The 16,312-nt window shown below is 52.2% G+C and overlaps 8 protein-coding genes across 8 annotated transcripts; all 8 read right to left on the reverse strand.

Moving 5' to 3' along the window:
* Positions 1 to 236: 236 nt before the first annotated feature.
* TbgDal_VII7330 (NADH-ubiquinone oxidoreductase, mitochondrial,putative) lies at positions 237 to 1,058 on the reverse strand (the record flags this gene model as incomplete). Its single annotated transcript, XM_011776829.1, has 1 exon — positions 237 to 1,058. One exon carries the CDS (start codon positions 1,056 to 1,058, stop codon positions 237 to 239), a length of 822 nt encoding a protein of 273 aa, XP_011775131.1.
* Positions 1,059 to 2,410: 1,352 nt separating this feature from the next.
* TbgDal_VII7340 (hypothetical protein) lies at positions 2,411 to 2,947 on the reverse strand (the record flags this gene model as incomplete). The annotated part of the gene is made up of 1 exon (XM_011776830.1): positions 2,411 to 2,947. One exon carries the CDS (start codon positions 2,945 to 2,947, stop codon positions 2,411 to 2,413), a length of 537 nt encoding a protein of 178 aa, XP_011775132.1.
* A 485-nt stretch (positions 2,948 to 3,432) lies between these two features.
* TbgDal_VII7350 (histone H2A, putative) lies at positions 3,433 to 3,972 on the reverse strand (the record flags this gene model as incomplete). Its single annotated transcript, XM_011776831.1, has 1 exon — positions 3,433 to 3,972. One exon carries the CDS (start codon positions 3,970 to 3,972, stop codon positions 3,433 to 3,435), a length of 540 nt encoding a protein of 179 aa, XP_011775133.1.
* A 479-nt stretch (positions 3,973 to 4,451) lies between these two features.
* TbgDal_VII7360 (hypothetical protein, conserved) lies at positions 4,452 to 5,756 on the reverse strand (the record flags this gene model as incomplete). Its single annotated transcript, XM_011776832.1, has 1 exon — positions 4,452 to 5,756. One exon carries the CDS (start codon positions 5,754 to 5,756, stop codon positions 4,452 to 4,454), a length of 1,305 nt encoding a protein of 434 aa, XP_011775134.1.
* Positions 5,757 to 6,387: 631 nt separating this feature from the next.
* Positions 6,388 to 7,008, reverse strand: TbgDal_VII7370 (hypothetical protein, conserved; the record flags this gene model as incomplete). The annotated part of the gene is made up of 1 exon (XM_011776833.1): positions 6,388 to 7,008. One exon carries the CDS (start codon positions 7,006 to 7,008, stop codon positions 6,388 to 6,390), a length of 621 nt encoding a protein of 206 aa, XP_011775135.1.
* A 585-nt stretch (positions 7,009 to 7,593) lies between these two features.
* TbgDal_VII7380 (hypothetical protein, conserved) lies at positions 7,594 to 10,497 on the reverse strand (the record flags this gene model as incomplete). Its single annotated transcript, XM_011776834.1, has 1 exon — positions 7,594 to 10,497. The coding sequence occupies one exon, from the start codon at positions 10,495 to 10,497 to the stop codon at positions 7,594 to 7,596; it is 2,904 nt and encodes a 967-aa protein (XP_011775136.1).
* A 518-nt stretch (positions 10,498 to 11,015) lies between these two features.
* Positions 11,016 to 11,528, reverse strand: TbgDal_VII7390 (hypothetical protein, conserved; the record flags this gene model as incomplete). Its single annotated transcript, XM_011776835.1, has 1 exon — positions 11,016 to 11,528. One exon carries the CDS (start codon positions 11,526 to 11,528, stop codon positions 11,016 to 11,018), a length of 513 nt encoding a protein of 170 aa, XP_011775137.1.
* A 248-nt stretch (positions 11,529 to 11,776) lies between these two features.
* TbgDal_VII7400 (hypothetical protein, conserved) lies at positions 11,777 to 16,147 on the reverse strand (the record flags this gene model as incomplete). Its single annotated transcript, XM_011776836.1, has 1 exon — positions 11,777 to 16,147. The coding sequence occupies one exon, from the start codon at positions 16,145 to 16,147 to the stop codon at positions 11,777 to 11,779; it is 4,371 nt and encodes a 1,456-aa protein (XP_011775138.1).
* Between the last annotated feature and the right edge of the window lie 165 nt (positions 16,148 to 16,312).

The raw sequence follows: 16,312 nt of genomic DNA on the forward strand, positions 1-16,312 counted from the left end.
GAACGTTATTTTCATCCTCACTAGCACACGATACTCCCCACGCCTTTTCAAAACACCAAGTGTCAACGCCACCCCTCCTGCGCTCTCCTTTGCACACACCACACACACAAACACATATACATACAAACACATATACATGTACATACGCACCACGGGCCCTGTATGGAGTAAACAAATGGTTCGGCACTACTGGAAAGGGCTGCAACGAACCAGCAGAACAGCAGGTGGGCGCGTTGCTACTTCTTCGCTGCGCCGCCGGTGGAGGCGCCTGGTTGTACCGGTTTCGCATCTAAGTCCCTGCAATACGGCTTTGGTGGCTCTTTCATAAAAATTGACGTTCTGCCACCTGCCGGTTCCGACCATCGACGGTCTTCTCGACACGTCCCCACCTTAAATGGGCGCCCTTCACGTAAGTTCTCAATCAGTTCCTTGACACTATCCCACGTAAGGTCTTCCACAAAGTCATATGAAAAATGTGGTGGCCGACTGTAGTCGCTTACCACAAGCATGGGTGCGTTCACACAAGCCCCAAGGCACTGCATCTCACCCAGCGTAATGAGTCCGTCACGGGTTGTACCATGCATTTTCACATTGAGGTATGCCTCGGTGCGGTGGACGAGTTCGTCACAGCCACATAGCATGCAGGGGGTTGTGACGCAGAACTGAATGTGATATTTTCCCACAGGTTGGCGGTTGAACATGGAGTAAAACGTGACTGTTTCAAATACCTGCATTGGAGGCACCTCACAGATGCGGGCAATTTTGTACATGGCCGTCACTGGGATGTACCCGCCCTGTTGCCGTTGTGCGAGGTGCAGCAGTGGAATAATGGCGCTCCTGCGGCGGCTGCGCGGAAACTTAGGGAGGATGACGTTGTTGATCTCCTCATAGCTTGCCATCGTGAAGTCCCATGGGATGCGAGTGTTGTTGGTGTCGGTGTTGTGATGCCGAACCTCGCCGTGGATCACTCGTCGGGGAGAACAGACGGGAAAAGGAACCACGCATCCTGTAAGAGCAGGAATAATGGGGGGTAAATTGGCCCCAGCTCGACGCCACATCCTCCCGCGAGCTCAAAATTGTACCCGCGCCGGTTCGTGATTTATCCTAACTGCGTACCTTACTGGGGTCGTCCCGACGCACCTTACTCCCACGTGGCACGGACTAGAACACAAACGCACTGAACGATACTACAAAATTGCTAATACTGCTCCTATTGCTAGAAATGGGACAACAAAACTCAACCCTGCTGTACTACAAAGTATATATATATATATATATATATATAACTCCAAACAACTGCAAATAAGTGGATAAAACAATCCCAAGAATATTAATACTTTCTCCGGGAAATCAGCCACAACTCCCAATACTTCCCTGTACGCTAACGGTGTTGTCAAGCAAAGAAAAAAAAGATGGAAGAGGCAACAATTCAGGTAGAAACAACGAGGCAAGCAACACGTGAAGGCAACGAAGCACGGTGACCCCAACCACCACGCATCAACAAGCACATACACAAATACACACAACACCAACGGTTAACGAAAGGGGAAAGAAGATCAGAGTCGTGAATAATGTAACGAACTTCCGGGTGGCTACGCTCCAAAAAAAAAAAACACTGCGGGCACCGTTCCTGGGGCACGAGGTAAGCTAAACTAACTCTCCCATCCTCCTATTTTCCTTTTCGTTCATCTACGCTCACACACCTCCCCCTCTCCCTCTCCTACTTTCCCCAATCTGCAGCACTTCATTCCCAAAGGGTGGCACGGGTGTCTTCTTGGGGATGTGCGGTCGTTATGTTGAAACGGAGGCAAATGATTTAGAAAGGAAAAGCAAAAAAAAGAAAAATGAGAAGCACGAAGGGCCTGAGCAAGTGAGGAGAATGAATGAAAAGGGGGACTGAACGAGTAACAAATTTGCATTACCCGCCAAATGGAAGTCTCACTACGTTTGAAGGGGAGGGTCACTAGCACTCACCACAGCAGGATTAGTAACTCTCGCCACATCCCCCTCCTTCCTCCTTTCTTAACCCCACCATTATTCCCCCTCCCCCTTCCTCACACCGGCATTCGAAGAGGTCTATCTAACTTGCAGTTTAGATCGACAGCGCAAGTGAGTACAAGTGCCGCCAACCTAAACCACTCTGTAACGCTGGCAGCGTACGGCGATCGTTGTTGTGGGTGCTGTTTCGACAGTGCTGCGCCCCATGCGGTGAAGATGGAATAAAATTTCCAATAGAGAAGCGGCAGAAAAGGAAGAGGTGAGTTGGAGAAGCACGCCAGCACACGAAATGCTGCGCAGACTCTTCCTTAACGTAAACATTACATCAACTTCACCACCGACGTCCTTTCTATCCTCCCTCCCCTCTTCTTCCTGTTCACCGAAAGCACTGACAAACCCTCCACATCGATTTTTATTCAACTCCTATGTGGGTCGAGCAACAAGGAAAGGGGGAAGTGGAGAAGGGGGCTGTCCCACAGATGTTAACCGTCCTCGGCACTTCCCCGTATGGTAGAATGGAAATGTGAAGCGTACGAACGGTAATGTAAGTAAAAAAAAAGAGGAAAATGGGGTGTTGCGTGGAGGGAAAGCGCCAATGCGCAGAGGCCGCGGTTTCCCCCCCCAAAAAAAAAACTTCCATGCTGCACACCCCAGTACTTTTGTGGTCACAAGCGTACCTCTTTTTTTTACATACCCTTCTCCCCTCTCCAATCCTCTCCCCCCACACTCGATCTGTACAGTGCAGGAAGCGCTCCAAATGATCATCCCTGTTTTGCCGCCGCGCTCCCCTCAGAAGCATGAACTGCTTGGCTCCATACGCACCGCGCCAAAAGTGGAAGCACACAGCCGTCACAGCAGCAAAGGAGAACACAAAAAATAAAAAATAAATTGACGCGCACCATTTCTTAGCGGCAGGAGGTGGGTAAACGATCATTTTGGTTGTTCCCATACGCACAAACACACACTAAAACGGGCCACCTCTCCCGTACTGCTCTGCGTCGCCACCACCACCATCGATCACCTAATCTCTAATTTCTAGTTGCCCTCATCTCAGGCCTTCTGTGAGGTAGTGGTACTGGACATAACAAAAAATGTAACAAAATACCTCACCCCCCCCTTTCCTCCATCCACTTTCTGCAAACCATCATCTCATAAGTGGCAAACACACACGCAGACACACTCACACTTCCTTCCTGGCCCCTTCATCCTGAACTCTTTCTTTCTCCCCCCTCCCCAGATGACGTTTGTTCTGTTCTGCACCTGCTTGGTCTTCCTCTTCTCTTTCATTTAAATATATCCAACTTCTGTGTACAGTGCATTCTTACCTCCCTCCTCTCATCCTTACTTCCTTCGGGGCCCTTCTCTATTAAACATCTAGCGAGCTGAAGGCAACAACAACAGAGCATAAAAGTGAACAATTCACCTCCCTCTGGTCTACGAGCCCCTCTTCGATTTCTTGATGATTTTCTTTTCCAGGCTCTTGTGCACAAATGGCACCACACCTCCCCGGGCAATTGTGGCGTTAACTATCTGGTTCAGCTCCTCGTCACCACGAATAGCCAGCAGGAGATGCCGCGGTTTGATGCGCTCCGTTTTCTGCGCCTTAGCTGCAGCTCCAGCGAGCTCAATTACCTCCGACGTCAAGTACTCAAGCAGCGCAGCACAGTAAATTGCGGCACTCGCACCACAGCGCTGCTTGCGGTTCAGTCCGTCCTTTAAACGCGAGTGAATGCGACCGACGGGGAAGTTGAGGTCAGCGCGGGCTGCGCGGGTCATCTTGTCGCGCCGACCGGCTTTACCGCCAGTTTTACCTCCTCGCTTGCCTTTTCCTTTACCTTTCCCCTTGCCGTGCGCCGGACCAACGGCCTTCCCACCGAGCTTTCCACCGGTGAGGGCACTCGCCTGCTCGGGACTCATCGCCACGCCGCCGACGAGGGGGGCCTGAGGCACCGCATCATCACCTGTAAGAGACATGACGCAAGTGCTTTAAATGTGGTTACTGTGTACAACTGAATAAACCAGTGAGTTTTTATTCGTTCGTGTCCGTGTATAATGCGCTTTAGGCTCTGGCACCGAGATCCACGTACTCTACCTTTTCCTCTTTCCTTCTGCGTAGCCAAATGACATGTGCACGGCGATATATATATATATATATATATATATATATAGGAGAGATCAAGAACGGGAGAACATTCGAGAGATGGTTCAAGAAATGGGATCAAAAATGGACTTTACAATTCTGAGGGGTGTAGACACAGACCATAAGAGAAATCACTGGTAACTACGAAGAGAAAGAACGGAAACTGCCGAAAGAAGCCGCTGCCATCGTAAACAGATCAAATGGCAACTATATCTAGTTATTAATACCTTCTTCCATAAGCGTACATGGAGCGATGACGTTAGCAAATCTTTGCCTCGCCTTCGCCAGCCGTCTAGTGTTGGTACCGCCGCGGTTAGCGTTGCCCCTGACACTCCACGCACACAAGAATACCAAACACGTCAGACAGCTGGCACACACCTGCGCCCGTCAGCAATGCACACGGGTAGTGATACGACCGTCTCCCGCAACGTGCACACGGCACAAGGCAAGCGCCAATCTTTATGCGGCAGAAGCTACAAATAGTCTCGCTGTCACCTGCGTGCAAACTCTGAAGTACGGTAGCCGCAACATTCAATGTCAGAGCGTTTGCCCCCTCGATTATGCGGCGCCGGAGCATACACCACTCCAGGCACGTCTGGTGCAGCAGCACTGCGGGGAGCTCCGAAGAAGGTCCCCCATCACTTTGTTGTCCTCCGCACGCAGCACCCTCCCTCGTATTGACGTCCGATCCGTTGCTGAGGCTGGGGGAGGCCTGACCGAAGGCCCCGAAGCGCAGCTTCCACAGCGGACCTAATCTCAGCCCAAGCGTCCGTTGGCTAACCAAACGAACCTGCCCCTCGTTACAAGAAGGATCCATGGTGAGCACATGCCGCAGAAGCTTTGAAACCTGTTGACGATCAGATATGTCAAGACCACATAAAGCACATGTTCCCTGGTATACAAGTGCATAACCGCCCGCGCCCTCCACCCGTATGATACACCGCTCAACTTCCACACGATAACTCTGCGGTTGGTGTTGTGGTGGTGGAAGTACCTCCTCTGCGGACGGCCATGTCTGCCGTTGAGCCTGCTGCTGCAGAGGTGGCATCGTAGTGGATACAGGCTGAGATCGTCCCTCCCCCGCTATCGAGGGCTGCACGGTCGGGGCCCCCGCCATCTGACTCCCCAAACTCATTCCGTTCTCATGCAAATGGGTGAGCGGCGTCGACGGCGTCGAGGGTTCCGTCTCACCGGGATCTAGGGAACTGTTTGGAGCCGTTGCTTGCGGATCCGCTCCGTTAACTCTGGGAAATGACGAAACGGGTGCATTGTCGGTCGTTGGTGGAGCAAGCAACGCATTATTTGTGGCTTTCCCCCCACCCTTAGAAGCAACAGCAAAGGTGGTATCGCCTTGGCTCTGCGGAACGTCGGCAGCGCCGCCTAAGCTGCGCACAAAAGAAACCAACTTGGCAAGAGCTGGGAGCGGCCTGGCCTGCCGAATGTTCTGGACTGATGAGTTGCAGAGCGGGCACATTGGGCGGCCACTGATGCAACGATCAGCGCAGTTAGCGCAGTAAACGTGTCCGCACCTAAAGCACATAGGGCGATCCATAAGATCAAAGCATACGGGGCACGAAAGAGTCCCCTGCGCTAGCTCAAATAAAGCCCGGGCAGCCATGGGGGGAACAGTACGTGGCAACAAGCCAAATGCGTATGTAGACGCTCCTCAGACTGGACAAAGCCTGCAAACGTGAAATGAAAAGAATAAGACTATCCCCGCCAACCTTGTAGAACAGGTAAGCTGATGTTGTTCAACCGAGTCACCTCATACACTCCGTAGGTGAGGAATAAGGTCTCCTCAGCCTTCTTACTCCCGCCTGCGCAAAACAGTGGACCGAGGTGCGAATGCACGGAAGGGGGAAACTAGACGTGAAAGCACAACAAGTGAGTGAGCCTTCTGTCGTGCGATCTTTCCACCTTTTCCCCTTGTAATCTGGGACAGCTTAGAACAGGGGCTATGAAGATATTTCTAACCACAGGGTCGGGGAAGAAAGAGAAGAGATTTTCCATTTTACCTCTGCTGCAACGAACAACGAAAAAGTGAGACAAAACCGCCAGCACGGGTCGGCATGGCATCGCCAAGCTGAATAGGTATATGTGAAAGAACGGGGAGGCAAACACACTTGGCAAAGCTGGCAGCCAAAAACCTTCCGCATGGCCACGAAGGGACAAACATTTTGTAAACGTGAACATCACGACAAACCCCGCAGAACAGTTGAGAGAGAATTCAACTGAAGTTATGAGCTGCGTCACTCTTTCTTTGCTTTGGTCCGTTTGGGAGGGTCTCCCGCCTTCCCCACCAGCGATTGGGGCTTGACTGGGAGCTGCTTCCGCCGGCGGCGCTCCATGCGATTCTTCTGCCGTTCTAAATTAATTTGCCGCCTCACCTTCATCACCATTGATTTGAAAGCGCCGTGGAGCACACGAGTGGCATTTCCCTCCCCCTGCGGGAACCGTATCATCAGTAAATTGCCACTCCGCACCAGCACAGAGCCGACGTATTCACGCCGCGTAGAGGGGCTTGCAGCAGGTGCTGGGAACCCATGCATCGTCAGGAGAGACCGCTCCACATCACAGAGGCGCTCACGTCTCTTGGTTGCCTCCGTAAGCGTGACATTGTAGAATTCATCCATGGCAACAAGCCTCCCTTCATACACGTAGCCGTGGGTTGTCTCCACCTCGACACGCAGTGGTGCAGAGACAACACGAGCCTCACCGGCCCTCGTCCCGTCCTTCTCAGTTCCTGTCGGGCTCTCGCCCTGGCCTAATGACTGGTCATTACACTGCTGATGCATCTCAAGGAACTCTCTAATGACAGCAGCGGGTAAGGGGTCCTGTGACCTGGTCGGTCTACTCGCCTCTACCGACATGATGTCGCACCACGCGTGCGCACAACCCTTTATACTGGTAGGTGATCCGGAGAAATAAAACCAATTTAAAAAAAAGTGGCATGAGTGACAACAAAAGGATAAGCAGTGGTGGCCACAATAGGGTGTCGGGACCGAACAGAGGGGGTAGTGGCTGCAAATGAAAATAACCCCGGACGAAGTAAGGGAAAAAACGCGCAACTCTCTACAAGTGTAGTATGGATCTATCTATAAGCGACTACACCGATACATGCGTATATGCAGCACCCGCTACCTCTGTGGAGGTAAGACGACACATCAGAGGATCCTTTTTTCCCCCACCCGTCCACCGGTGCGAAAAAACCGAAGCAAATATATATAACCTCAAGAAGCCCGTCCCTTCCCGTCCCAATGTTGGCACCAACATCTAAGAAACACGTATTGTCTGAAACTTTTGCCGCACGCAGTGCGGCCATATTACAGCATTTGCGACGCGCAGCGATAGGGAGACCTGATAGCTACCATGACGATTCGCCTCGTTTCTTTTGTGTTCAACGGCACAAAGACCGAAGCGAGACCCGATGCACACATCCACAGAAACAATAAGTCCTACATCGGCATTTGGGTGGGACCTGTCATGTATGTGTTAGACCGAATGTCCAAGTAGCACTTCAGAATCGGGTCAAACACAAGGTATTCATCAGCCTTCTCCGCGGGCGCTCCTTGTCGGTGCTTTGAGCCATTACCGCAACTTGTCACTGCTGTGGGGTGGAGAGCGGACACATAACCAGAAGATGCAAACGGCCCCCCAGAGTCACGCACTTCAGTCACCCGTGTTGCTCGCTCCGCCGCGACGGCATTGGGGACCCCATTACGAACGGGCCGTCGCATCGTGCTGCGGCCTGACGATGTAGGAAAAGGTGCCTGTTGTTGATGTCGGGAGTGCGCTGACGGGGTTGGCGAGAGGGGGGGAAGTGAGGCACAACGCGATACTAAGTCCTCCCGGCCCCTTGGTATGAAGTTAGTGCAACTATTTCTGCGAGCAGTGTTCTCACAGTCACCGAGGCCCCCGCGCCCGCTGTCAAGGACCATGAACCGGCGGTTTGGATCAAAGACGGTGCCACCGGATGCGGGAGTTCTTCTATAATCTACTGCACTCAAGCTGCTCTCCTCATCCACACTGCAACCACACCGCTGTGAATGAAGCGGTGTAACAGTGGTCGTTGCCGTTCCTAAAGCAGAGCTGTATCGCTGGGAGCTGTGGAAAGTAACGGCCGAATGATCCAACGATTGCGTCGGTGTCTGCGTTAACGGTCCTTCGATAGCATCATTTGTCGCGAATGTCGATTGAGGCACCCCCGTCGGTGCAAACGCGGCGTGCTCACCAAGTCGCCCGACCCTGATTACTACTCTGCCCTCATTTCGCCCCGATTTTTCCTCCACTGGTGTTGTTAGAAGAGAAGACGAAACCATAGGCGTATCCTTCTCCGCTTGCGGTGTGGCCCCAAGGTCGTTCCACTCCAGCGTTGGACCCTGTTCCCCCACCTCAGGTAGCGGAGATAATGAACCACCAGCGTCGAAGGAATCAAAACACAGTCGGTCTACGTTGTGAACGCTGCTGCGTGGTGCCATGGGGGGCTTTGCGTCAAGTTCAGGTGTGTTCTCCGCCGGGACAACGATCGCTGGATGATCACGGGAAGACGACATGCGAATGATGTTCACGGTAAAACGCTCGTCCTCATCGGTTTCATCACAGGTGGGGCTAGCACAGTTGTTGCAATTTTTACCCCCGCCTCTTACCTCCCTGGCGTCGGTCGAGTAAACAGGATCCGCGGCAATCCCACTGCCAGATGTGGCCCTTTTCGATTGCGACCGTTGCGAACAGGGTAGACGCTGTTGCACGCCGTGGTTGAAACTCGCTACCGTGGAAGTCATCTGCTCAGTGGAGGAATAAGAATGAGGTACCTCATTTTGAACTTCATTCCCCAGCCCATCATCTATTCGCTGCACGCTAGCAGTTTCGCCCCGGCTGAGCGCGCTGTTTGAACCATAACTCCGGTCAGGATAGACTATGCTCTCACCAATTAGTTCCTGAATGCGTCTGACGCGTTCCCTCATCAAGTTGAGTGAATTCTGTCCTTCAGAAGCGCTGAACAGGTTTTGAGGGGTACTTTCCACATTTTCTATGGCACTCGACAAATGTAAAGGCTGCGATACCTTTGTGGCTTTCAACCCGCCTGTCTGCACTTGGACTCTCCTCTCCAACGGGAGAGACTGAGAGCCTACCACCAGCCCCTGCTCTGCGACAACGTGCACGTTCCCCCCGGCTCGCGGTACGGAGGAAAAGTTAGAATGTGCAAGCTGCTCTCGGGTCCGCCGATCCCCATCAAAATTAACTTCCGCGAAGGGAAAGTGGCGAGGATCATCCGCATGTGTAGATGGTCCTCCCCCACTAAAACGGTGACCATCCACACGAAGGGACGTGCCAGGGTGTCGCTGCTTGGCAACTCTTGTTACAGAGTCTTTCGCAGAAAGAACGGCTAAAGGTGATGAGGTTTGAGCTACAGATGCTGCAACGGACGGCTGCGTGCGCGGGGGGCAAAGCGGTGGAGAGCCACTGCTGCCATTCTTAATTGGGGCAGGTGAAGCGAGTTGTTCGAACGCCTCAAATGGGCAGTAAGGTAGCTCCTCTGTGCCCCCTGTCGATGCACACCCAATCCCCTGCGAAGGTAACTGCTGAGGCTCCGGTTGTGACTCAACCAAGAAGTCCTCCTCACATGTACGGATGATCCGCCAATTGACCGGCACCTCCTCCGGAAGTCGGAGAGAGAGTGGCCATTCTGCTGCGAGCACATCCTCTACAACACCATCCTGATCTATTGGGGGCGTTTGTGGCATACCCAACAGACGGCGGACACGACAAACGCTGCTGCAGGTTAGCGTGAACTGGAGCAGCTTACGAGACTGAAAAAGTTCGGGGGGCGAGACACGACCGCCCGAGTCCCCATAAAGAGCAGCATGTATTCGGGGGACGTCGAACACAATGTTGGACCACACACGAGGAGTGGCACACTTCAGAGGAACCTTAACGTGCTGCGCGCAGCGCTGCAGCTTCTGAAAGCTGTTACTAAATATTATACGTCGCCTCCCCATCCTGTCCTGAAGAAGCAACTCGATCGTTAGAGTGAAACCGACGCGCGTGGGTTCCTCGCAGAATAACTGAAGTATAATCACACGTTGAGACGCCAGTGCCGAGCCATGACCCCCACTCTTTATCCCCGCACTACCGTGGCCACCCCTTGAGCGGGACGCGGTTGTCGCCAAGAAGGAGACGTGAGAAGACGGCGATATTCGAAGTAGTTGTGACCTTGTAGTTTTGTCATAGGAACAAGTGGCACTTCCACCCACTATATCCAAAGCAGCAAGCGGTTTCGAGCCCTGTGGACTGTACAGTACATACGATGGCACGACTGTATCAGCCGCCGTCCCTGATGCGACAGTGTGCGCTTTCATAGTTCAACTAACTAAACAGTGGTACTTTCCAGGGTATGCAATATATATGCTCGAACCCATACAAATATATATATATATATATATATATATATATATATGCACGTATTCTAATTGCCTCCCCACGGCAGAGGTTGCAGTCAAGGAAACACCGTACCAACGTCAATCCTGCCGCTCCTGTGGGGTACAAAGCGCTCAAGCGGAAGGAATAAAAGAAAATACAGGAGAAAGGGAGTAAGAAGGAATAAAAGAAAATACAGGAGAAAGGGAGTAAGAGCCAACTGGTAAGGCCACCGCACGCGCGACCGGCTGCACAGCAGAAGGTGAAGCAAAGATTCTGGTGAAACGTGGGTCCAGCCAAGCAAAGGGCAAAGAAAAACGCGTGGTTACGCGCAATGTGAAATCCAAAGATTAAAAAAAAAAATTAGTCTGTAGCAAGTAACAAATGTATGTGAGGACGAAAAGAAACAATAACAACACAGACACCAAGAATAGCAATGGCAGCAAAACCAAAAAAAATGTTATATGAAAATTTGCGGGTAAGCACCTCGCAATTCAGAAATAAGCTGCTCTGTTGTTTTCCGTCTGGATAGCGGAGCATCTGCTCTGGTTGCGCTGAATCCTGCAGTAACGTTCACCACACGAGAAGTCATGGATGACCCTGCCAGCTCCACACTGCTCACCTCCTCCGCCGCATTATCATCGATACAATCGACGCCGCTAAACAGGGTGTACGGAATTAAATGGAGCCTTGTGGTACCCTCAATTTGCGTGATATATTGGCCGATAACCACCTCAGTTCCTATTTCCCACGCCGCTCCGTTGTCAGCCTCCACCATCATCTTAAAAACTTTATTGGGAAGTAGTCCAGTACCAGACACAACACCGACTGCTTTACGGCTGATGCCATCGACAAGTGTTGCCCTATCGAAGTTGACGTACAGCCAACCATTCATCCAGCGGCGTCGCTTTGGATTACACTTGTTCAAAGCGTATAAAACGTTGAATGAGGAAGCTTCATTAGCAACTGGCATGTCTTTAAAAAAAAAAAGCAGAAAAGCAACGGAAAAAAGCGTGCGAAGGGAAGAGACATCCAACGGTGACAAGACAAAAAAAGAGAGGAGAAATCTCCAATCAACTCACCAGGTGGCACCTCTACTTGCACTGATGATAATTGTGCTTTGCCGGGGAAACAAGAGAGTGTCCACAAGCAATCATGCGGATGGCACCCGCTCAACCGTTTCAAAACTTATATACGCGGGTAATATGCTATGTTCAAAGGTCAAGCAGTGGAAGCCGCCTGTGGAGGAAAACGAACTGTCGAAGAGCCTAATTCTTCAGCACCGCCCGAGCAACTACACACTTGCGTAGTCATGGCCCACAATGGTTCAAGCATGAGGTTAACCTCCTGCTGCAGCTCCAGTAGGGCTTGCGCCGTTGTACGGGCACTACATGCAGCTATCACCATAGGGACACGGGGGCTCCGTACGCTAGGGCCTGGCAACCATATGCCAGCCTGTGCAACCAAACTGGCGCCGTTGGAGGGGTTAACAACCACTCGACATTGACAGCCAAACGTTAACTCAACAAGCAGCTCTATCCGCCGCTTAATGTTGAGGCGAGGGCAATTATTATTCTCCCCCTTCCTCCACTGAAGTAGCGAAAGCAACCACCCCATCTCCTCCCTCGTGTGATTATCAACGTATTTCTCAACAGCCTCTGAGAGAAGCCGTGTTGAAACAAACAGAACGTGTCCCCCCGACGCCGGACGACCCCGACTCGCCCCTGCAAGATGGTCACACCCCGCAATACAATGCTGGTGGACGGAAACAATCCCTGTTTCTGCAGTCCGCCACCTCGTTCCATCACCGTCTTTACCGCCAGTCCCATCATTCTTTTCAGGAGTTACAGTCCGGACGACTAAACGAACAACAACTGGTACATTATTCCGATAATCCCCATCATCCTCACAGACCCTCTCGAAACGCAATGCAACTTTGCCGCCAACCGCTACCCCTAGTGCACCGTAGCAGGCGTGCCATACACTCTTTGCGTAGTTCGACGTCGGGTCCCACCGTGCAAAGCCACCACCACCGATACTGCTATAATCCACAACACCTCCCCTGCCGTCCCGGCGCAGCGACAGCAGAAGAGAATCAACAGCTTCAATGTAAGCATGCGCCGCATGGGTTGCATTTCTAGTGATGACAAGTTCCGAGGTACGGTCTCCGTCTCCTGATGCCGTCACCGATTGCACTGATTTCACTCTGCACTCAAACCCACCACCAAGTTCTTCAGCTCTTCGAGACACCGTTACGGTAAACCCAGAGGTTAAACCCAACAAAAACAAGTCATTGGGGCGAAGTAGCAGCTCGCAGAGAGCCTTGTGTCGATCCAGTTGCTGCTGAAATTCTGGAAAATTACCCCGAAGGGCCTGGACAGCGGCGGCTGCCCAAGCGTCCCTTTTGGTACGCCCTCGTCCCACACCCAACAAAAAAAATGGTGACGCATGCGCAGAATTCTCGTAGATGGAAATTTTATGGATATGCAAGCTGCACACAATCTCTCCCGCAGTCGTATCAGAAGTATATGTGCAATCGTACCTGCCCGCCACGCCCTGAAGCAGCTCACCCAGCAAATTAGCTGGTGTGTAGAAACGCGCATCAAAATGGGGAAACCCGTCGCGTGGGAGTAAAGGTGCGGCATCGGCAGCGACTTGCAACAAGGACTCAACGTTCAAGGCGCCAACACCTGGCACAACGCGCGCGGCTATCCTCAGCGCCTCCCGGCATGCCAAACTAAGGGAGGGGATCACGCCACGGGATTCCTTAACAGTTGCGGTGGTTCGAATGTCGTATTGCGAGACTAGCACCTCGACAACGCCCTCTACACAAGGCGATGAAGGAGCACCCGTACTCACGAAACAGACACGCGGCTGGGTTCGGGTTGTGGTTTCCAGCGCCTCCAGTAATGCCGCCACCTCCGAGTCGACATGCATATCAGTTGTAGCACAGTACCCAATCGCAGCGCCGCTGGTCTTCCCCCGCGTAACGCATCCTCCAGGCCGACGCGGAAAGTTATCACAATCGGGCATATTAAGCAGCACAGCAAGCTCGTTCACACGGCGGACCGCCTCCTCCACCGTAGGTGCATGTGTCTCGGCAAACAACACCCTCTGCCCCAAAAAGTCGTAGAACAACATGGCGCGTACGATATAGTCAGCTACCAACTGCACCTCTTCATCCTTTCCAAGAAGCCACCTCGCAGCACGGGTATCAATCTCAAAGCAACGAACCTGTGGTGGAGCCATAAACCAAGAGTGGAGAAGGAAGTCAATGGAGCGTCGTGCTGTTGGCGAGTTGAGTCCAATGAGAGGGACACTCACACGCCTGGGGAACACACGGTTATAGAGAGCAGAAACTACTAAAAACAGCAGTCGCAGTGGCCCTTTGTTCTTCTCATTGTCGGGTTGTACAGGAACCTTCTCACAGACACCATGCTGCGGCCCACTCTCCATTTCGACACGTAGATTTGTACCCCAGTGGGCAACGATGCGCGTGTAAACATCCACATCACCAAAGTTCCCGGCAGCTATTTGTCGCACGCGAAGCGGTACGTCATGGACTGCCTTCTGAAAGAACTCCAAGACTGGAAATGAGCACTGTGGCAGACGTAATGCCAAACGAATGTCCTGCAACATCAGCAGCAGGTCCGGGCAATAGAAGGCTGACTGCTCATACTGTTGTTGCTGCACCGTATCCTGTACTGACAGCTGGAAGACCGTCGAGTCGGTTGTGCTCAACACCGTTCGCCATTTGGTCAAAGAACATCGATATAAAAAGTGACCAAATGTGTACATTAGATCTCGCACAACATGGCAGAGTTGCAAAGATTGCATCCCTAACGACTCAGAGGTAATGAGAAGCGCCTTATTAAGAACACCACCGGGTATTGACACCTCCGACACCTGTGCATCCCGGGAAAACAGTTCTCCAATGTGATCTAACAGCCAATTGTTCTGATCGTCCCGATGCTTTTGCAGTTCCCCATCAGATGTCCAGTAAACCGAAGGAGACCAAAGAGTAAAATCACGGTGGGTTGTGGTGCTATCTGGGGCAACAGCCGCCGCGGCGGTGCAAATAAGCCGCCAAATATTCCCCAACAAACCAACCTGAGCAAAAGACCTTCCATCCTGCGATTTACTTAGCTTCACCTGTTCCGCTTGCGTCCCAGAGCCGCTGGTTGCCACCATTTCCTCCAGGAACTTCCGATAATGATATGCGCCTGACTCATCATGAGGCAGACCCACAATTCTCAGATGCGCGCTTACTAATAAGGGACCCCCACTCCCAGATGCGGGAACCAGGTCAAGAGCAATAACAGGTAATGTGCAGCCGCTGAGGCACGGTCTGCGAGTTATTGAAACAAAGCGCGAAGCAGCTAACCCATTGAGAGCAAACAGCCCTCTCTCGATAGAAAGTTGCATCACACTAGGCGAGTGTTGCAACAACCCGAGCAGGGTCCGCGCCTCCTGAAAAGAAACTCCACCCTGTAGCAAAGGCAACATTGGGGTGGGTTTTGCCCCTCGGGGGGATCTACTAGTATCACAAGTTGGAAGTGCCGACTGTAGTACTCCACAGAGTCGCATAAGAACTGAACCTACGACCCAACAACTCGGCCAGGCAAGAGCAGAACCGTACTGTAACTGCACAGCACTGCCATTGCGTGACAATACAATGCGCCTAAACGCTTCTGGAGGTGATGTGAGGGGCAAACGAAGTTCTGTCTCGTTCTCCACGCTGTCAACAGCGACAAGGGATAACGACTCCCACCCCTCCCTTGAGAGGAGTTTTACGCGTTGAGCTCCACGTCTGTGGGCTAACGATGACCACCATGTCGTTTCCTGACTGGCACAAAGCGAACCACACAGGTACAGTGAAAGGAAATCCCCATCCCAGTCATAAACGCGCAATCCTTCCTCATAACAATTGAGAAAACGCCAAGCTTCCACTTCCCTACTTTCCAATTCCTCCACGGCGTACCTATCGAGCTCCTCGAGTGCTAAGGCAAAGCCCACTTTTATTGCATCACGGGGAGATCCTCCCTCACCACGACAGATGGCAATGCCGCCAGTGGGCTCATTTTGTGAAAGTTCTTCCCATCCTCCTCCAGGCTCTGCGTCGCTTAAGGGAAGCTCGGCTGTGACTGTAGTCATAAATTGCGTTGGCATCCCCTCAGACCGAAGCGTATCGCCACCCTCGCTGTCTGGCACCCTTAGCAGATGTACTACAACCTTCGCGTCCATACTTTTCAGGGTCGCATCGAGTTCGGCAAATACATCGGAGTCAACACACTGTAGCATGTGACGTAGGCCCGCCTTCGTATTCACTAGTGAAAGAGCTGCTCCGTGGGCACGCTCTTCAGCTTCTGCAGCGCTCTCTGCAGCAGCCGACGCTATGTGGAGTGAGCATAACGCATTTACACGAAGGTATACGTTGCTTTCAAAGTAGTTGCTGTTCAAACGGGTAGTTCGAACTTTTGCGCTCCCAAACACTTCTTTGAAACGCGACCTAATGTGCCTTCGCTGGGCGGCCAGCAACCTCAATTGACGATTCTTCCGTATTTTCGCGGCCAGTACAGCCCCCGAAGACATGCGAACACGCAGCTGTTATTATCATTCACCGCTCTCAGTGGTGGCCGTCGAGTCCTAACTTACCTAGAACTCCCTTTTGTGCAGGAACTCGAAAAGTAATACCGGGTTTCCCTCTTCCCTTACCTCAGGAGAACAAGTATGCGGTTATAAGAAGTGAGAACAACG

This window comes from Trypanosoma brucei, chromosome 7 (assembly GCF_000210295.1).
Source record: "Trypanosoma brucei gambiense DAL972 chromosome 7, complete sequence".
NCBI classification, from domain to species: Eukaryota; Euglenozoa; class Kinetoplastea; order Trypanosomatida; family Trypanosomatidae; genus Trypanosoma; species Trypanosoma brucei.